Source organism: Artemia franciscana, chromosome 21 (genome assembly GCF_032884065.1).
Source record: "Artemia franciscana chromosome 21, ASM3288406v1, whole genome shotgun sequence".
NCBI classification, from domain to species: Eukaryota; Metazoa; Arthropoda; class Branchiopoda; order Anostraca; family Artemiidae; genus Artemia; species Artemia franciscana.
The window spans coordinates 2,452,904-2,475,821 of NC_088883.1; the positions used below are offsets into that span (position 1 = coordinate 2,452,904).

A 22,918-nucleotide genomic window follows, 5' to 3' on the forward strand; every position below is an offset into this window, starting at 1 on the left:
CTCACACCTGCGATAGCTATGTAGCAGCTATTTGTTTTATGGTCATCCTGTCAATTTGCAACAATTGACAAGGTCAGACAGCTAACGGTCGAATTACCTTTTGAATTCCACATAAACCTATAGACTATTTTTTGACCTCTGCCCCGCTAACCAGGAGCATAATTTGCAACGGGACAGGGGGAAAACTGCCCCCTAAACTTCAGTTTGCCCCCCCAGGCCCTACATTTTCGGGTATATTCATTTTCAAATACCTTTTTTTGGTATCTTATAGTTGTTATTTATAATGATTGTTATTTATATTGTTATTATTATTTTAACTTATACAAATTATACTTATAACTTATACACTTACTTTAACTTAACTTTACTTATCTTGTACAAAAATACCTTATAGTTGTTATTTATCTTACCAATGAAGACTACTGTCTCGTATATCCAGTGTGAAATGGTGATAACTTCTCTCTTACAATTTGAGAGGAACTTTCCAAGAACAGCTGGATATGAAATTTAAAAGTTCAGAACTTGAAATTTTTGAAGACGGATGGAAATTTTTGTGAAATAGTTTATGGAGCAGCAGACGACGGTTCAATGGAGAAACTAAAGACCTAACAGCTTTATATATGGCAGCCAACAGCTGTCTTAGTGTAAGGGTAGAAGCTTTGGCTAGTTGTCGCAGTTTTGAGAGTCTATGCTGTAGGTGATTTTGATCTCTCTTAGAAGTACTGGTATAAATGCTATCAAATCAAACTGCCATGAGGTGTTTTACCGTAGCCTTTTTTTTTCAAAGCCTGCTCTTCAAATATCTCCTGTGTGGTCCTTTAAATTTTAATAGTTGGTAGCCATAAAAACTACTTTTTAATAACTTGAGGGAACAAATTTTTGGGGTGCGACATGTGGGTTGCCGCCTAAATTACGTCTGAACTTTTGATTTTTTTTTTTTTTTTTTTTTTTTTTTTTTAGCATTATATATGATGAAGAATACCGTATAAAGTTTCTTTCTTCTTTAATCTAGTTCTTCATAAATCTTTTTTTTTATATCATTTGTTTTTGTTTTATGTTTTATGTTGCTATCGTTGTGTTTTATGTGTTATTATTTTTGTTCTATGTTTGTAAATTTTAAGCAATATTGGCTTCTTGACTTTTATATTTCAAACTTTCTTTTTCAGTTCTATTCCGATTCTTGTTTCAAAGGTCCTTAAATTTGTCCGTAAGTTTTACGAGAATGGCTATTGAATACTGTAAAAACTTAATTGAGTGACGCTGTAGCATGTGACCCCTTGGTAAGGATGAAGCTATAAAAGGAAGTAAACTGAATGTAAAAAGGAAATAAAATAGGGGGGCTTTCAAATTTATCTAGTAACAGAACTCAAGAATTTACTGGAGGTGGGAGGGATATCATAGGCAACTCAATTGCGCTGCATCAGTAAAAAGCGATGTAGGGAAAATGTATTATAATCTAAATTTCCTGTGCTCTATGTACGTAACTTTTACGCAAAATGGCTTCTTGACTTTTATATATCAAACTTTCGTTTTCAGTTCTATTCCGATTCGTGTTTCAAAGGTCCTCATCATCTTCTTCTACAATATTTGAAGTCAAAAACGCAATATGGCTTCTTGACTTTTATATTTCAACCTTTCTTTTTCAGTTCTATTTCGATTTGTGTTTCAAAGGTCCTCACCATGTTCTTCTACAATATTTAATGTCAAAAACGCAATATGGCTTCTTGACTTTTATATTTCAAACTTTCTTTTTCAGTTCTATTCCGATTCGTGTTTCAAAGGTCCTCATCATGTTCTTCTGCAATATTTGAAGTCAAAAACCACCGTTTATGCTTATGAATACACTTCACGAACTACAGAAGAAGAATTAACAACAGTAAGAAGTAAGCCCGGCGGGATTTTCTTGTTATATATTATAAGCGTTTGTTGGGGTTTTTAAGTGGCTGTGCTTTGAGCTCACTCTAAAACGCTGATTGCTTAAAAAAAGCCTTGGCGTATTTTCTTTTTCAAAGGTTTAATGAGGTGAAAATACAGGTCTGTCAGGTCCAGGTAGTCTAAAAAAAAACTCAAATTTTTTAGATTTTGAAACTAGTTTGGATATCTAATTTTTGCAAGAGCATAAAAATATGAGAGTTTAATAAATGTCTGAAAATTAGAAGTTCAGTAAAGGAGAACAACTTTTCAATATTTTAAATTTGTTTTCGCCCCCTAAACTATAAAGGTTTAGTTTTTCAAATGTTGTCAAAATTTCTTTTTGACGAAATTTTTCGAAAAAAACAACAACTGAGGAACAAAATTTATAAGAAATTTCCACCCATCAAGTTGTTAGGATCCAGACAAGGTAAAATAAACAGGAATATATTAACAGCCTATTGATGCGCCTTTCAAAATTACATTTTAAGGTAGATTGCAACTAAAGCATCAAATAAAGTTTCAATAAGTTTCTAGAGAAATGACCCTCAAGTTTTTATTTCTTTAAAGCGATATTCATAAGACAGACATACGTAAGAATTTGTATATATAAAGGTTACGTTACCAAATAGGAACAGACATACGTAAGAATTTGTATATATAAAGGCTACGTTACCAAATAGGAACTCGAATATCAAAATAGTTTTGTATTTAATAATTATATTTAATAATTTTTTATATAAAGATTTTGGAATTTCTATGCCAAATATATCGAAAAATGGCAGATAGTATTTTCGCTTCTGAATGCTAAATAGTATTTCTTTATTTTTAAGATCCTATAGTTAGTTTTTCCTCGAACATTATAATAAAGCATTCTATGAAAAGCAGGATCCAGAAGATTTACTGTAGAGTGCAATGATTCATAAAATGTATTTTTAGTCCAAATTTCTCAATTTCCCAGAGATGGTAAAAAGTAAAGAACCTTTAAAAGGTAAAGAAAGGTAAAAGTAAAGAAAGGTCAAATGACCTTTCTTGAGAAATGACCTTAGTTTCTAGAGAAATGACCCTCAAGTTTTTATTTCTTTAAAGCGATATTCACAAGACAGACATACGTAAGAATTTGTATATTTTACTATCTTCCAATAAAGGAAGATAGTAAAAGGTAAAGAAGATGGTAAAAGGTAAAAAAAGGTAAAAAAAGGTAAAAGGTACCCATTGGAATTTACAGTCCCTACCAATGGTGCTGATTTCCATTGAAATTGCCACCCACCAGGGTGTTAGGATCCAGATTAGCTAAAATAAACAGGAAATTCGAGCATAAAATGAGGAACAAAAAAGAATAAAATGAGAGAACACAGAGCTTTATAAATCTAGGTTCCTGACTTTGCATGATAAAAAGGTTTGAATAAGTTGAAGAGGTGAAGGAGTAGCTTCTCCAGCTGTGTTTGCCTCAGGCGACTTGGTGTTACAATGAGTTCTTACTCAATGACGTAATTACGTCAAAAAAATGAAGGTGAAGGGGTGGGGCAATGTTGCAGGCAATTTTCCCAAATCAGATGAAAACGACAATAAAAACTGAAAATTGAGCCATATAGTACTATAAAGGTAGAGATATACTAGCGAAAACTTACCCGTTTCTGTGGATGCTTGAATTATACAGGCTTATTTTAGTTTTGACAAGATTTTTGAAGAAACTAGATTTTAGGGGGGGGGGGCGAACTTGGGTCTGAGGGGATTTGCTGCCCCCTACTACCCATATCTACAAAACTGCATATGGAAGTCTCTATAAATCAAAATTAATTTATGATTCTTCATACTTTTAAAATAAGTGAGAAAAGCTACATAAATTTTGAGGTCAATTTTGGCATCATAAAAACCACTTTTCCAATAATTTGGTAATAGTGTGCCATTTTTGTATGATTCTGCATTTTATTGTGTTTTAAACTTCCCCCCCCCCTTCCTACCTTCGATTTTCATGTCAATTTATGTATGTCTGTCATTCTGTCTCCGTGAGGCAAACTCATTTTTGGATTGAATTATTACCTCGGTACCAACACTGTACTTTTATCCTTTTTCCATCTGTCAGAATAACCTTGTATTTTGAATTTCCACTGAAAACCAAAATTAATTACTTTTAATATGTGCACCGTAGCAAAAACTTGCAAAATTGTGTCATTAGATTGTTTCAAAATAATTGCGTAGTTTTAAAGAATAAAACGTCTTGAACTATTGCCAAAAAGTTTCTCATTCCTATTCGTGATTTCCAAAGACTTGTAAATGGAAAATTACAAATTAATATTGTAATGATCTTGGTCAGGCAAGGGGCTATAATAGGAGCCCCCTCCTCATCCTATCTGTAGGTGGTTTTGATGTTGTTAGTTATGTATATGAAAGTATGGGGGAAATGCGGGAAGTTTCACTCACGATCATATTCAGGAAGTTGGGATCATACTGCACGTGTGTTTTTAAAAGTGTTATTTTTTTTTATTTGTCAACTGTAAATAGTCATTTTTCTGGTGCTTTTTTTTGTATGATCCTTGATCTTTATTGACATTTAAAAAAAAAATCTTTTTGAAAACATAGCTGGACATTATGTATATTTTAAATCAAAACGTTAGGTCTTCCGTTTCTTAAATCTTCGTTTTCTTTGTTACTTTCTTCAATCATGCTATTATTCTTAAAATAAGGAAATATCCATCTTATTTTTCTTAAAATCAATTTTCTTACATCTTCTTAATTTAAATCTTAAATTTTTTTGTTTCCATAAATCTTCGTTTCCTTGGTTTTTGTGGGGGGAGATTCTAATTCGAGCTTTTAGCTGCAAATTTTTACTGTGTTTTCAGCAAAATAAGGTTTTGACAACTGGAAGTTGTGTATAACAATTACGTAATACACAACAATTGTAAATCACGTAATTTCAAAATGGTCATTATTCCATCACTTTAGCCATTTTTATATGTTTTTATTAGATTGTTTTTAATGTTTAATTTTATAATACTTTTTATATTTTAAATCTTTAATGTTTTGTATTTTATTTATATTTTCCATCATCTCTTATGGCTGATTAATGTTTTTTTCGTCTTTGCTAATAAGTGTTATCAAATTCAGGTTCTTCCTACACACCAGAACTTCTTTTCTTGTTTGGATTAGTAGCATTTCGACTTGAGACCACTCGGAGTTTTTCACGAGCAGAAGAGCAGCTGAGTGATACAATCAAGAAGTTGGTTCAAGAATTTGCACAAGGAGGGTAAGAATATAATTTCAATTATTAACTTACTAATTGCGTGAAGTGCATCTCGTAACATCCCTGGTTCAAAATGACTGACTTAATAGGTTAAATATCAAATCAAGAACATATAAAAAAAACTTGTTAGTCAAAATGTATGAAAGTCTTACTGATTCAGTTTTTTATTTCCATAATAATGATGATTATGCATTTCAAATTTTTTAAGTCATATACACAAAACTTTAGGTGTATAACGCGAAAACTCGTAGCTTGTAGCATTAAAACAGTAAATGTTGGGTCTAAAATCTGTCCAAGAAGGATAGACGTATAATTTCAATCATTCCATTAGTTCCAGGTGGCGTGCTTCCACGTAACAGTTTAGCATATAATGATAAAACTGGTATCATATAACACTGAAACACTAAAAGGTGGGTCTAAAATTTGTTCAAGAAGGATAGACGTATAATTTTAATGCTTCAACTGAATTCAGAAACCCCAAACAAGTTAAAGAAGACCAATTGTGTCGGTCAAATTATTTATAATTCACTAAATCCTAATTATGAAATAAATAATTTTATTTAACCGAACTGAGTGCATAGTGGGTCAGGATTAAAATTGTATTTACTTTCTTTTTACTTACTTTTTTATAAGTAAACAGAAACGTTCTTCTTATATAGAAAACAAGAATGCGCTAAATAGGTTGAATTTAGATGCCCCAAAACTAGTTCTTAAAAAAATCCTATTGTTCGCTTTATTCTTTCTCGAAAGGTTTGTTGAGTTGAGCAACTTTGAACAAAGATGAGCAAATTCGAGCAATTATTTTTATTGTTCTTTGATTACAGGGTCTTTGTTTGGATTATTGTTCATTAATTACAGGTTGCCTCAATTTTAGTTCACATAAATTAAACAAAATTAATTCCTTATTAGCTAATTTTGTAACGTCCGAACTCGATGTATAGCGGATTAAAGCCAGTACTTTACCGAACCTATGAGATGCTTGATTTTAGCTAATTTAAGCATAGTTTGTGCGAGCAGGCATTCAATACATTGTGTTTGGGCATCTCTTTATTTGTGTTTTCATCTTTGTTGAGATGGTTTCCGTTGAGACGATATTTTAAAGCTTTTAAGCCATGCATAAAACGTGATACGTATAACGACGAAACTGGCAGTAAAACCTACATAGAAACAAATCAGTAAATTGAAGTTAACCAAGAAAAGTCTGTATTAAACTGAACCCAGAATTAACAAAAGAATTATATTAATAAATTTTTAAATTACTGAGTTCTACTACAAGTTGGCATTAAACAGATAGAAGCTATTCATGATAATACAGTTCTCTCGCAATTCTTAATACTTTTCAAAACAATGAATCGCTTATCAGTTAGTTCTTCAGTTTCCGCCCTGTAGTTGCGCAGTTGATTGATCTCAGCTCGGTAAAACAGGACTCCTAGCTCGAACTCAGGTTTAGCAACGCACTGTGGGGCTTGTAATTTGATTCCGGTGATGAGGATGTGCGAGAGTATCCCCACATTAACCCAAACAAGAATAAGAAGAAGCTGTACATCTTCCCACTCTCAAAAATGGTGTTCCTCGAGCGACGGATGCTAACTGCATCTAGGTAGAAACTTCTCATGAGAAGTCACATAGTATGCTGCAGCACAGATCCTTTTACATCACATTTCCATGGACATTTCCAAAGTAAAGGTAGATAGATACCACATGCTTGTAGCCATAAACACAATTAAATGGTAATGATTCAAACTTCAGAGTGGTTTCCACGACTTGGAAAGCAAATCTGGAATCACTATCCATTTTTTTCCATGAATGAAGCCCAACAGGAATAACTTTCCATTCGGGTTTTTGTGACATGGACACGCTTTCCAATTTTTGGAAAATGGACCCAGGCAGTTTGTGGAAAGGGAAGCTGGAAACAACATTTCTGAACGAAAATTTTTTTGGCACGAAGGAAGATGGTTCTTGTGCCAAAGTGCAGCTAATCTAGGTAATGGTCCTGAGATTTATTGCACTGGTTTTAAAACTACAGGTGTCGTCTTTCCTTTCCACTTTGCCGTTTTCTGCTTTCCAGTTGTTTTCCGCTTTCTAGTAGTTTGTCGCTTTCCAGTGGTTACCTAGACGTGTGACCGAGCAGGATGTTTCTGGAATTTTTGTGAAAACCACCCTTTTGCTAAGCACTAAAAAAGCCGAGGGATCTGGCCAGAAACAAATAATCCTTCATGTCACCGAACATTTAGTTGAACATGGTTTGTTGCAAAGTTGTCACTTGTCAATTTACATATCCCTCCAAAACGGCAGCAGATGGCCCATGTTGTTCAATATGTGGTTTTCACCACCGAACGAGGCTCTTCCGTAGGCGGGGGTGGACGTCCCGGACCAGTATTTTCCATACTTAGTACTTCCATTACATCATGTCTGTTCATGAGCTACGGTGGAAGAAAGCCTAAAATAAAATAATATTAGTGATGAGTCAAAAAAGGCTTACAAAAGCGTGAAAATTAATAATAACTCCAATCCAGTACAAGAAACAGCCCAGCAGATTTCCTTATAAGCGATAATCATTGACATCGAATTCGGCCTATGCAGTTGACCTTCTCTAGTGCTGAGATGTCAATCAAGGCAACAAGTGTTCTGAAGGACTGATCGTATACACGTGCAATCAAAATTAACGTCTTAAAATAGAGAAGTCTTAAAATATAGAATAATATAGAGAAATATAGAGTAATATAATAAATATAGTATAGAGTAATATATAGTATAGAGTAATATAGATATAGAGTAATATATAGTGTAGTAATATATAGAGTAATATATAGTATAGAGTAGGCCGAGTGGGTTGGTGCGATGGATTCGGGATCCCTTGTCTGAGAGGACGCGGGTTCGAATCCCAGTGTACCCAATTCTTCAGTTTGGGACGGGGGTCAGTGGCGTGACTCTGTAAGCTTAGCCACAGTCGACCCAGCTCGAAATGGTACCTGGAGAAATCTGGGGAAGGTAAACAGGAAGGGTGTGCGAAAGCACAGGATGGCTGGCCCCCAACCCCCCATTGCACTTCCTGGCTGAAGGGCCAAGAAACGGAGATCAGCACCGCCAGTACGGACTGTAAAGTCTAATGCCGTATCCTTCACCTTTTCTTTAGTATAGAGTAATATAGAAATATAGAGTAATATAGTAAAATATAGAGAAATAGAGACGTCTTAAAATAGAGAAATATAGACGTCTTAAATAGAGAAGAATCACTTTCTTGGGTGGGTGAATCAAATCCTATACAATGTGAACGATTCAGAAAAAAAGATCAGAAATAAGTTTTTTATGTCTCCACAGTTTATTCTTAAAATTGACATCATGATGCCACATGATATCATGATGCCACATTGGGATTTTCATTTCTAAGACGTAAAATTGTTCGTTTTTGGTTCTTTAAATTTCATCCTCCTGATATCAGACCCTTTTCCAGTCTCCAAAGGAGTCATTGCAATTTGTAAAAAAAAAATGCACATATGTTTTGTAATGAATGTGTTAACGGGTCGTTCTATCGTTGGATCAATGCTGAAGTGGAGAGGGCATGTCTCCATCAAGATAGAAAAATAGTATTTTAAATCTATATTGGCATAATACACATTAGAACTGCGACTAAGACTTGTCTGTCATAAAGCCAACTCTCTCGAAAGGAGTAGTGAACCTTCGGGACTCTTGAGGAAGTGCCTGTGCTTCAGGGGGCTTCGCATTGTGATAAATAAGTGGTAGTAACAGTAGGATTGCGGTATTAAGCGACTTTAACACTATACACGTAATTTTCTTTACTAAGCTGTTAAATTATGTCACGTCAAATATAACCTTCAACACTTAAATAACTCCTTTTACGCTAGGCTCACCAAGAAACCTACATGATAATCGTGATTTTATATAATCGTCACAATCATCATAAGCTAACAACTAAAAAAATTGAAACTGTGGAATGAAGATGCAAGCTCTCATTAATTATGAAAGGTTTCTTAAGGGAAAGCGAAATTTATTTTTAAAATTATTTATTGGCCGTGCAGAAATTACGTTTTGATGTTAGGATGTTGGCTTTTTCTTAACGTAACATGAACTTACGTAACGTAAAACTTTACTTAAAGATCGAGCCTCCTTGAAGCTCCTGCTAGTGTAATAAATTCTACGGCATAGTGGAAAGTCTTATTATAGCCAATAACTGTAAGCATAACAGTAAAATAGTAATTCGACGACAAAGAGCAATAAGAATTAAACAAGTGGAATATATGTCAATATCATAATGAATCAATATAAACTAAAATTATATCACATTAGATATGCAGCTTCAGCGAGTCATATTGCTAATAATCAATAAGAAGCTGAATATAATTTTTAAATTGTATAAATAGTTTAGCCCACGACCCTATCTCCATCAACATTTTCTATGCTATTTGCATCACAACTATGATTTTTAGTGCTACCTGATGTAATTCCACTAATACTTGAAGACTTTTTTGTGTGCCCCAAATCAAAACTAGCAGTCAGGGATAGTTCTAGTACTAGTTCACAAACAGTGCTAGTCTCACAACCCTGTCTTCGTAAACAAGCTCTATACTTTTTTGTATAATCCGAATCAAAACTAGCAGTTGGGGATAGTTCTAGTGCTAGTTCATAAGCAGTCCTAGTCTCGCAAGCCTATCTCCATAAACAAGCTCTATACTTTTTTCAAACGCTCCGAATCAAAATTAGCAGCCAGTGCTAGTCCATAAACAGTGCTAGTCTCACAATCCTATCTCCATAAACAAACTATTTTATTATTTTTTTTGCTCCGTATCAAAACTAGCAGCCAGTGCTAGTCCATAAACAGTGCTAGTCTCACAATCCTATCTCCATAAACAAACTATTTTATTATTTTTTTTGCTCCGTATCAAAACTAGCAGCCAGTGCTAGTCCATAAACAGTGCTAGTCTCACAATCCTATCTCCATAAACAAACTATTTTATTATTTTTTTTGCTCCATATCAAAATTAGCAGCCAGTGCTAGTCAATAAACAGTGCTAGTCTCACAATCCTATCTCCATAAACAAACTATTTTATTATTTTTTTTGCTCCATATCAAAATTAGCAGCCAGTGCTAGTCCATAAACAGTGCTAGTCTCACAATCCTATCTCCATAAACAAACTATATTATTTTTTTTGCTCCGTATCAAAACTAGCAGTCAGTGCTAGTCCATAAACAGTGCTAGTCTCACAACTCTATCCTCATAAACAGCTTCTATACTTTTTTTGTATTATCCGAATCAAAACTAGCAGTCTTTGCTAGTTCATAAGCATAAGCTCCATAAACAAAACTATACTTTTTTTGTACGCTCTGAATCAAAACTAGCAGTCAGTGCTAGTCTCACAACCCTATCTCCACAAACAAACTATGCTATTTGCATCACATCTACGAGTATTAGTGCTTCCTGATGTAACTCCACTAATACTTGAAAACTTTTTGTATGCTCCGAATCAAAACTAGCAGTCAGTGCTAGTCCATAAACAGTCGTTGTCTCACAACCTTATCTCCATAAACAATCTATGCTATTTGCGTCACATCTACGAGTATTAGTGCTTCCTGATGTAATTCCACTAATAATCGAAAACTTTTGTGTATGCTGCAAATCAAAACTAGCAGTTTGGGCTAGTTCTTGTGCTAGTTTATAAACAGTGCTAGTCTAACTCCCCAATCTCCATAAACAAAACTATACTTTTTTTGTATGCTCTGAATCAAAACTAGCAGTCAGTGCTAGTCTCACAACCCTATCTCCATAAACAAACTATGCTATTTGCATTCCATCTACAAGTATTAGTGCTTCCTGATGTAATTCCACTAATAATCGAAAACTTTTGTGTATGCTGCAAATCAACACTAAAAGTTTGGGCTAGTTCTTGTGCTAGTTTATAAACAGTGCTAGTCTAACTCCCCAATCTCCATAAACAAAACTATACTTTTTTTGTATGCTCTGAATCAAAACTAGCAGTCAGTGCTAGTCTCACAACCCTATCTCCACAAACAAACTATGCTATTTGCATCACATCTACGAGTATTAGTGCTTCCTGATGTAGCTCCACTAATACTTGAAAACTTTTTGTATGCTCAAAATCAAAACTAATAGTTGAGGCTAGTTCACAAACAGTGCTAGTCTCACAAGCCTATCTTCATAAACAAACTTTATACTTTTTTGTATGCTCCGAATCAAAACTAGCAGTCAGTGCTAGTCTCACAACCCTATATCCATAAACAAACTATGCTATTTGTATCACATCTATGAGTAGTAGTGCTTCCTGATGTAATTCCACTAATACTCGAAATTTTTTTTGTACGCTCCAAATCAAAACTAGCAGAAGGGGCCAATTCTAGTGCTAGTTCATAAACAGGGCTAGTCTCATAACCCTGTCTCCATAAACAAACTATACTTTTTTTATGCTCCGAATCAAAACTAGCAGTCACTGCTAGTTCTAGTGCTAGTTCAACTAGTTCTGTGCTCCTGCATCCGAAATCAAACTAGCAGTCAAATTTCATAATTCTTGTTTCTTAGAATTCTCAAGTTTGTCCTTGTTATAGTTCTTGGCGGGAACATTTGAACCAAATTCTATATTATATCCCCCTGGGACTGTAGATCTTCCACTGCTTCTGCCTGAAACAAAATTCAAATTATTACTACTCTTATTTTTCAGGAATCCCACCCCTAGTCCTTACGATAATCCACAGTGGGAAGCTTTTGGGACGAATAGTAAATTATACCCATTTGGGGTTGTAGAGGCTGGACAAGCATCAGCTAACTTAACGACTTATCAGTCATATGAAGTCTCATTTTGGACGACATACCTTTATTCCCTAGAAAAATTGGCAAGAGGGGAAGAAGAAGCTCTTAATCCTGGAGGGACGTATGACCCTGGTAGATATTATAAAGGTAAGCTCTACGATTGGTAAGTGAGGGGAGCGAGGCTTATGCCCTGGTAAGATGGTTATAGCTTCGGTAAGAAGTGTAACAATAATCCTGCCTATATCATGCGTTAGAGATTTTTATATATTAGCATTTATGTTGAAAATGATAAAGATCAAATTTATAATTGTTTTTCTTTGCTGTGTTCCCTGCTATGTCCATTTCCCATAAGTAATATACTCGTCTTGAGAATAGTCTTCACGCAAACGGGGTAATCAAAACTAGATCAACTGCTTTCCTGAACTTTAAGAGAGAAATTCTGCCCTAATTACATCGAAAAAATAAGTCATATTTTCTGATGGTGTAAGTTTCATTAAAACTGTTTCTATTCTCGGAATTAGAGAAGTCAAATGTTTTTTTTTTAAGAATCCTTTGAAATTAGCTTCGAAGTCTTTTTCTCTTTTTTCTTTTATTTTTATTCTTCTTTAGCTTTTGTATAAACATTGCTCACATTTTTTTATTTCTCTCTCATTTTCTGCAATTTTATCAAAACTTCATTGTCGATAGAATAAAGAATGGTATTTTTGGTATTAGATGGTACTGGAATAAAATTAGTTTTTTTTATTAATTGTGTATATAATTCGATTTGTTTCGGTGTCTGAATGATACTCAGTATTTTTTCGAAGTTTGAAGCTCCTCTTATCGGAATTATAGCAAATTATGTAGAGGCCCCTCATAAAGAATATAAATAAAAAAATATTCAAAGCATATCGACATTATGGCTTTACTGCTGTGGTAGTAAAGCCATAATCTACTGGTCCATAATCTACATAATAACATAAGCCATAATCTACATAATCTACTGGTAGATTATGGCTTTACTGCTGTGGTGACAAACTTTTTAAGTCAAGTGAAGCTCTATATTCCAGTAAACCAGGGAAATTCCTAGAAACTGGGGGCAATTTTCATTCAACTGATAAAGTTAGAAAATGGAAATTTTTCACTTTCACTCAATGAAAGAGGAACCCAGGAAAAAGTTGTTAAATTTTTTTTTTTAGAGGCGCTTACTCTTGTGGAGCCGTCTCCATAACAGAGTGGATTGGTCCAAGCCATCTTTCGACTCTTACAAGCGAATTTATAAACTAGGTAAAGCGTCTATTGGGCATTAATGGTGGAGGTATTTGGGAAATTTCCTCCATGTGGACCAGCATAGACTTCAAAAGGTCACTTTCCATTGGGAACTGCCAGAAAGTCAGGGCAATGGAAGACCCAGAAATGCCTTGTGACAGGCTTACCAGGCAGATCTACACAACCTCGACAAGCTTAGAAGGATATCACTGCTGCAGTAAACATGAGGAATGCTTTTCTGCGTCTGCGTCTTCTTCCAAGAAGTGAAGGTTAATCCTAATGAAATATAATCTTCAAATAGCCTTTAGTTCCCTTCCACAATCTGTTTCGGTTGATATCTGAACAACATAATCGAAACACCCGCTCTGCCTTTGACCTTCAAGTGAGACAAACTCCAACAGTACGTTCAGATTTTTACCCGGATGTAGCATGTGCTAAAGTGTGGAACATGCTTCCAAAAGAGCTGAGATGTAGGAGCTCCCTCGGGTCTTTCAAAAATAATTTAAATAAATATTTAGTTAAAGGTCAATAAGTGAAAGATAAAAAAAGAAAGAAAAGTTAAATTAGATGAAGTTTAGTTTTTTAGTATATTCAGGTGAAGTGGTTGTACGTCCGGGGAGGGATGGAGGAACCCTATGGTTAAGATTAAAAAAAATTATATAATGAGGAGGCGTGTGGTTGTGTCGAAGAGTGAAGTGGGAGCCGTACTGCGTGTTAGTGAAGAATTTTTTATGTTAATGGGTCTCAACGTGAGTTTTGTCACAGAGCAGTGTACTTTAAGTTTAGTTATTTCCTTTTTTTAATTAAGCCCGATTGAACCTTGGAACAATAATATAGTTTGGGCTGTATATTTGCACATTAGGAGAGGGGAGTAAAGTATTTGGACAGTGCCCCTAACCTAACATAACCTAACCCCCCAACGCACCGATGTGTAAATATATAGCTCAAATTATACGCTAACGCATTCTCTCACCCGTCACTTGTCTTTATGGCTATGAAAACGTTTTTCTGAGATTTAAACTAAGCTTAATTCTTTAGTGTGTTTCGTTCAATTAACAAGTACCCTAAGATTTAAGGTAATGGGAGAACTTGTAAACATCTGAGTACATCAAGACAAAAGTTCGGAAGTTCACTTCCCTTATGCACTCTCTTGTCTTTAATTTAGGTTTCGTTCACTGGTTTCCATTGTTTCTTTTTATTTTTCAGATCCAACGGAGCCCTATCAGTCCATTATGTGGGTGCTACTGGTAACTGTCGTTGTTTTATTAGCCGCTTTTATATTGGGCATGGCCAGTATGCGTCAACGCCACCACTAGTCTCATTGCTATTGGCTAGATGAGACCAATGGCTATTTGCCAAGCAGCTGGGGGGAGGGGTTTCTACGTGATTTAATGCCGTCCTTTTTTATGATATTTGACTCGTTTTAAAATATAGGTGATAATTATAATAGGCTTGTTGATCTCACAAGTCTTGTGTTTTTAGAAGTAGTGATTTGAATTTGCCATTTTGATGATTATGGTTTGCTGTTTTACTGCACTATTTGATACTTCTTTTACTTTTTGTGCTATATTTTTGAAAAATAAAATATCGGATGTGAATCTTACAAATATATTCAGGATCACACTTACCAATAATGATTGAAGCCGACGACCTTGGACTATTAATTGTCCGAAGTTTCACTGATGATAGTTTTTGTATGATGCAATTTGGTGTTCATGTGTGGGTTCGTCAGGGGAGTGGGAGGGGGGCTAAAATGTATTTTTCTGTCGCTGTTTTACGCAGGTTCAAACTTGTGGTTCCATATTTTGAATCACACTGAATAAATTCTAGAATCGCTCTTACAGGAATAAATGTGCCATATACCAAAAATTTAGCGCATATTTCCCGTGGTGCAATTCGCGTATCCTCTGTCTAGTAGTACTCTGCAATATTTACCATCCCCTCTCCCCATTTTTATCAATTTTTCCGTTTTAAATATAATAAAGCCAAAAGACCCAGGTTGTCAGAAGTCCCTCATTACAAAATCTCAGGAACGGATTAGTGCATTAGATTGAAGCTTCCAGAGGAGGTTGAACTAAATGAATCACTATGTTCACTATATGTTCACTAAATGAATCACTCAGTTGGATTAGATTGAAGCTTCCAGGGGAGGTTGAACTAAATGAATCACTATGTTCACTATATGTTCACTAAATGAATCACTCAGTTGGATTAGATTGAAGCTTCCAGAGGAGGTTGAACTAAGTGAAAACACACTACATGCATCCAGGTTGTCAAAACTGTGTACATGCACTGTGTACAAAACTGCGTACATGCAAAATCTTAGGAACGCTTAGGGTAAGAAGTTGGACGTTTCAGGGAACGTTGAAGACATTATGTCCATACAAATTATCAAAAAGGTATATCTAAAAAAATCATATTAAATCGGGAAGAATAATAAGTTAAAACTAAATTTGAAGCCTGTGATATATATTTATTCAGTGTTCTATTCTCATTAGTTTATGTTAAATTTAACGTAAAATAAATTGAAGCACATTTATTATGTATGTAAATACATCTATATTTACATATACTCTGCATGAATATAATATAAATGTATTCATTCATTTATTCTATTTTCATCAAACATAGATTAAATTTACATTGTATTATGAATTCCTTTGTACATTCTCCCGGAAGGATTTTTTTTCGATAGATAGATAGATAAGTGTATTTTAAAGCCAAATATACAGCCATGAACACAGTACAATAACATAAACTAGAGGGACAAATAACATAAACTTTGATCAGCAATCATCATAAAATGCTTAAATGAAAAACTGCATTAACCTAATACTTAATACTTGAAAAGTATAAATAAAAGTATAAATCAAAACCTAATGTCAAAAAACAAAAATTAATTTTTTTTAAACAATAATTTTCCGTTTTAAAGTACTAGATTCCACTGAAGCAGATTTTTGGACTCCTGTCATTGATTTAATAAGAACTCTTCTTTTCTTTACCTTTGGCAGCCCCTCCATTAATTGTGAAAATTTAATTTTGCCTTATTTTGAATCAAGTAGGTTATACCATAGTTAGAAAAGACTAAACCTTCTCCTTATCCATAAAATTTTTGATAATTGTTTTATATAATTATATTTAGATTCAACAATTAGACCATGTCCGTAAGCGTGTCCAAAAGCCATGTTTTCTTGTTTTGTCCTTGAACTTTTCATTCAGACTAGGGTAAGTTGTTGAATAAGGTAAAGAATTTAGCAAGCAAAACATTCAGTGAAATGTAGCATTTCCTGTTGTCCTTTAGGAAGAAAAGAACTAGCCATTTAATTTGGGGATTAGATTAATGTTTGTTTGTCTGTTACAAAACTATAGAGAAATGTCCCACAAGTCGAGGGACGAGTGGCCTCCACCCCCCATGATTGACAAACGCGCGGCTTATTTTCGATACAAGATATGGGTTAAGAAAAATGGCTAAAAGCAGACGAAACTCTTTTAAACTAACTCTTAAGTTATTTATTCAACAAGTATTGGTTAAGAACAATCAAATTCAGTCAACATAACAAGTAAAGCTTTTTAGTTTATTTAGAGCATTTTAAACAGTCAAACCAGAAGACGTATACCTGTTTCTGAAGGAATTTCTTATCGATATTGTGGACACCGAATTTATTTCTAAATGATTTACAAATGCGGATAACAAGGTAATTGAACATCGCAATATAATTAATAAAAGATACGTTATATATAAAGCAAGAATTTTGACGCTCTTGTCTTTTTTTTATTCTTGTACAAACCCGTATACTAGGGCTATATATGGTGCCATAAAGAGCGTTGGTGCATTTACACCAGATGCAATTACTGCATTTGAAAAAAGCATAGAAAAAGGCATTGATTAGTTTTTTCTCCATGTCCCTACCTCGGTTATGATATCTCACATTTCTTTTTCTTTTCATTCGAATGTTACTTCACCCATAATCAGGGCTTATATCCCTTTACCCTATTCTGTCAATCTTGGCATGTCAAACTTTGCTACCTTCGCTAAACCCACTTAAGATCGGTACCTATTTCACTCGAACTTATATTTCGTACCTACTTACCTTATAATTACCCAGGATTTGTTCTAGCTGGAATTACTGCAACATCACTCATAGAACCAAGCCATTCGTACAAAGTAGGCTTACCATCTTCTTTAAGACTAAACCTTCCCAGATGATATTGATGGTAACAACGTCCTGGAGCCGGAGCTATTGGAAAAAGGAACTATTTGCCGCCATTTTGAAAAAGCCCATACATGAGTCACGGACAGAATATTTAGGAGGTATTGCTCGTATTATTTCGCTGCATTTTTTAAATTGTTTCTAACAATGTACTGTTCATTTTCCTTGCTTATTGTGGTTTCTTCAAAATAGCCTTTTAACCAGTCCAGATTAACATAATGCTTTCGTACTTAAAAGCTAATAGTACACAGTATAGACGAGAAACTACAATTCTTCTAAAGACCTGGCACTGCTAATGACAACCCAAGGAACCACAGGAAATTCCAATAAGAGAATTACGATTAGGAGGTCAGGAATACCAAAACACTGAAGCAGAGAGTTGGATAAGTTAGCGCTTCACCATTAAATAACTTGAAAATTAAGGCAACACTAAAAATCCGCTCGTAATTGAGCTGAAAAAATTGACTTGGTCCTTTCTTCTTCGATGATATTGAATCAAAGTCAGTCAGTCAGATGAGTACCCAAAATAATCTTTAGACAATTTCTCTGGAAAACATCTAAAAATCCTCCACTGTCCTTCAGAGCGTTCATGCTTTCAGACCTATGCTTAATTTCTGTCATCACTATGGCATGAAATACCCTAATCTTGGCTCGCAGACTTATCTTCCTATTCTTCTTAACTTTTTTCAACTGTGAAAAACTATCCTGGGCCTGGGCTATTCTAGTTTTAACATTTTCACTGCATTTATCGTCTTTGTCAATAATTCTTCAAAAGTGAGTGAAGCTGATCATTTGGTCAATCTTTTGCTACCCAACAAAATCTCTTCATCTTCTCTGATCCCAGTTTTAGCAACTAAATCTTCTTAACGTTAATTTTCAAACCTGTTTTTGTCCCTGTTTTTTGTGTATATTACTATAATTTTATTATTTTTGCTAACATTTTCATCAAAGATACCCCTACGACCTGCATAATTTAAGCCTAAGGGAGTGTTAATTACTCATTTGTTTTCGTGTTCTCCCATAGCCTTTGCTGTGTTTATTAGCACTAAGTCCATCAAAATGATCAACATAATTAGGAATAGAAAACAATCGTACTTAACTTCTTATTCAATCTAAAGCCAGATAATAGTCTCATTTCATACCTTGTTTCGCAGGATTTTTTCTTCTCGTTCCTTGCACTAGTTACTTTGGTGTTTACCTAGTATTAAACAAAAAAAAATAAGTTTTTTTTTAAATGAAAGTAAAGAGCGACATTAAAACTTAAAGCGAACAGAAATTACTCCGTATATGAAAGGGGCTCTCCTCCTCAACGCCCCGTTCTTTACGCTAAAGTTTGACTCTTTCTCTTAACTCTACTTTTTAAAACAGTAAAAAACTTTAGCGTAAAGAGCGGTGCGTTAAGGGGGAAAATCCCCTTTCATATACGGAGTAATTTCTGTTCGTTTTAAGTTTTAATGTAGCTCCTTACTTTCATTTAAAAAACCTGTTCTTTTGTTTAATTTCTGGACGTTTTTGAATTAATGCATGTTTTGATCTTGGCTCTCCGCACATAAATAATTAAAACGAATTTGCATATTATTTTGCATATTATTTATTCGTATGCTTTTATTGCATATATGAGGGGGCTCACCCCTCGTCGATACCTCGCTCTTTACACTAAAACTTAAATTTTGTCCCAATTCCTTAAGAATGACCCCTGAATCACAAAGGCCGTAGAATAAATAGTTGAAATTACTAAAAATACTTTAGCGTAAAGAGTGAGGTATTACGAGGAGGTAAACCCCTCATATACGTAATAATTTCTGTTCGTTTTAAGTTTTAATGCTGCTCCTCACTTTCAGTAGAAAAAAATTTTCATATTCATTTTTTCATTTTTTTTAAAATAATGCTAGAAAATCCTGCGCCCCCTTCATTGAAAGTCTCTTCCCCCATGAGAAGTTCCTCCATGGAAAGATCCTCCCACGTACCCCCCCCCCCCCTCAACTCCCCCCCCCCCAAACCAAAAAAATCCCCCTGAAAACGTCTGTACACTTCCCAGTAACCATTACTATATGTAAACACAGGTCAAAGTTTGTAACTTGCAGCCCCTCCCACGGGGACTGCGGGGGAGTAAGTCGTCCCCGAAGACATAGATATATGGTTTTTTGACTATGGTGAATAAAATGGCTATCTCGGAATTTTTATCCGGTGACTTTGGGGAAAAATGAGTGTGGGAGGGGGCATAGGTGCCCTCCAATTTTTTTGGTCACTTGAAAAGGGCACTAGGTCTTTTAATTTATGTTAGAATGAGCCCTTTCGCGACATTCTAGGACCACTGAGTCGATACGATCACCCCTGAAAAAAACAACAACAAAAAACAGAAAAACAAATCGCATCCGGGATTTCTGGGGAAAAATGCGAAATTCCACATTTTAGCAGATAGGAGCTTGAAACTTCTACGATAAGGTTCTGTGATACGCTGAATCTGATGGTGTGATTTTTGTTAAGATCGTAGGACTTTTAGGGGGTGTTTCCCCTTATTTTCTAAAATGAGGCAAATTTTCTCAGGCTTTTAACTTTTGATTAGTAAAACTAATCTTGATGAAACTTATATATCTAAAATTAGCATTAAAATGCGATTCTTTTGATGTAACTATTGGTGTAAAAATTCCATTTTTTGAGTTTTGGTTACTATTGAGCCGGGTCACTCCTTACTACAGTTCGTTACCACGAACTGTTTGATACTAGGCAAGGATAGAACCTTGGCAAAAGCTCTTCCATCGACTAATCAAAATATTTGGTCATTTTCTATTAATCTGAGAACTATACGGCTCTAATACAATTTTTTTTTCAAATAAGCACATAAATGCAAATATTTTACCAATTAGTTTTGCATTTTCTTAAAAATACTTCGTAATATTCAAAAAAAAAAAAAATGCATAGTTTATTAGCAGGTCCAGATAATTATATAAGAAAAGTCTAGCTAATATTGTCATTCTGTCTCGGTAAATGAATAAATCCAACAATTCTATTCATTTAATAGTCCTGAAATCAATAAACTCAATAGCTACGTTTTTTATCGACGTTTTGCTCAAAAACTGTTTTTGATGGCCGGAAAGTTCTCCGTTGTGCTTATTTCCGTTTTTGCTCGACTGAAATTGGGAATGGTGACCGGGGATGTCAAACGTCTACGCTGAAAAGCAATAGAACGTCGAACTTTGATTAGAAGGACGTTGGAAGTTACCATTGGAATAGAATATGAAAATGGATACTTTCAAGTAAAACGCGAAGGTTTGAAGATGGTTCTAGATGATTGCCTTTTTAGTATCTTGGAAAGTAGTTAAGCTTGCTGAAAAAAAACTTTAGGTTTAGATCTTGAGTCCAACAATAGTATCAATTGAAGGGAAAACCCCCTCCTCCTTGAACTTTTAAAAAACCTTTTTGGGAATATTTTTTATGAATAATGCCTCTTTTGGTATTTTTCTTGAAAAGAAATAACAATTTGACCCCCTGTTGACGGCAATTTAATTAACACGTGCTATTTTAGGTGTCCCCCATGCAGAAAATTACCAACTAAGTAGTTGAACGCCCAACGTTGTCTGTTCAAGTGCTTCACTGAACGGTGGTCAAAGACACAGCTAATAACAAGGGTTATCCTTGCGGTCCAAGTTACAGTAGTAGGTTTATCAGAGGAAATAACAGGGAGCACTAGCTTAAAGGGCTATAATTTGTTTTAAGTTTTTTACTTTATAACGTTAAAAAAACAACAAATTTTATGTAGTTTGGAGATGTTTAGTTTTGAAAGTCTACTTTAGTGCTCTTTCAGTGTATGAAAAAACACGGACGTCTTCAACCCTTAAAGTAGGACTGATAGAAAAGTATATTTATTTCCATATGTGTCTTCATCAAAATGGGTACGCAGAAGAGAAGAATCTTGGGGCAAAACCACCCGACGAGAAAATCTTTTAGTTTTCTCAAGTTCCTGGTTATCCTTTATTCAAATTTTTAAATAAAATTTGGTTTTAAAGCACTTCCTCATCAAAAGTTTTTGTGAACGTGCTATTCATACCTGTTGGAGTGTATTTTGTTGTGTTTTTACGACTGCAGAATGGAATAATCCAAACTTTGCTATCTGAGACCTTATTCCCCCCCCCTGAATCCAAGCATATCTGCAAAATGAAGCTACTTTGAACCTTGAATGAACCTTGAATAAATTTTCAGGATGCAAAGATAAATAACTGTCAAGATATGTCATAGCCAGTCTCTAGCGGGATAAAGTAACCTTACTACTTTTTAGTGATTTACTGAGAATAAAGGACTACTTTCCAACGATTCTGCGGTAAAAGTTTGTATTAATTTATTAATCTGCGATGCATTATATTAAAGGCTGTATCCAGGGAGGATAGGGGGTTTGAACCCCCAAAATGTTTTTCCGGCTCATAAGAACGTAACAAAAATTAATATAAACGCATTTTTTATGCATTCTTTAAAGCTTTTTTGTAACTTCCCTACTGCTACAAAAAAAAGTTTGTATAACCCTACCCGAAAAAACAATCCAGGATACAGCCTGATTTTATGACATAATTTTGGGAATGCCACTTGCATTATTCCTCCAATAAATGTTTTTTTTTATACAAATGACAATGCCTTTTCAAAACCTGTGTGGCTTTCGACATACTGTAAAATTTTTAGCCAGTAAGAAACATGAAGTTTTTTTGCTTATCACCCCCTTTGTTTGTCTGTGATTGCCCATTCATATTTTCTAGAGCAAATACTTAAAGGTCGTATTTTGATTTTTATAGTAATTGCTGCAATCTAAGTATTTATTAAAAGGCTAGACTATTTTAAAAATTATTTCTTTTATAACATCATTACACACCAATAAGCTGCATTGAAAATCAAAAAAGCTGCAGGAAAATATATTCTGCTTTGCTTGTCAATGTAAACACCAACTATTTTTGGGTCAAATCTCTGCTTTCTGTTTCTTCTAACACCTGCTTCAGAGTTCACAGCAGGGTTGACAAACGTTTCTTGCTGTGGAACGCTAAATGATATTGCTGAAGATTCAGTCTCGTTTTCTTGATCATGTTCAGGAGTAGAAACAGTGAATCTTACTTTTGTCTCAGACGGTACAGATTCAACTTTAACTTGTTCTTCTGAGCCGCTTGGAGAATCATCAATTTTGTCACTTTGAGAGTCATTGTTTTTCTTGCTTGTGCTAGGCTCTCCTTCATCAACGGCTTCTTTCTTTGACTCGGCAACTGTGTCTTCGTTTGCTTTCTCTTCAGTTATATGGTCGTTGACTTCTTTGTCTTTAGTCTCTTTTTCAAGTTTTTCTTCTTGACTTTCTTGGCTTATGCTTTCTGCTGGAGATATTTCGGTTCTTACTTCTTCTTCTGTTTCTTTGATAGGCTCTTCTTGTATCGGTTCAGTGCTATGAATCTCATCAGAAGAATTCTCAGGCTTCGTCAATCTATCTGGAAGTTGAGTCTCAGCGAACAATCGGTTCTGAAAAAAGATCAAAAATATTTCAAAAGCTACAA

At 34.6% G+C, this 22,918-nt stretch overlaps 1 protein-coding gene across 3 annotated transcripts in view; it reads left to right on the plus strand.

The window, feature by feature from the left end:
* LOC136040810 (cholinesterase-like) overlaps positions 1–14,783 on the plus strand; it is a 90,437-nt gene extending 75,654 nt beyond the window's left edge. For all 3 annotated transcript variants that reach the window (XM_065725141.1, XM_065725143.1, XM_065725142.1), the window contains exons 9-12: positions 1,757–1,883; positions 5,020–5,158; positions 11,849–12,084; positions 14,392–14,783. In XM_065725141.1, coding sequence (XP_065581213.1) covers positions 1,757–1,883; positions 5,020–5,158; positions 11,849–12,084; positions 14,392–14,501 — 612 coding nt within the window. In that variant the 3' untranslated portion in view covers positions 14,502–14,783. The remainder of the gene's footprint in view (positions 1–1,756; positions 1,884–5,019; positions 5,159–11,848; positions 12,085–14,391) is intronic.
* The last annotated feature ends 8,135 nt before the right edge of the window (positions 14,784–22,918 follow it).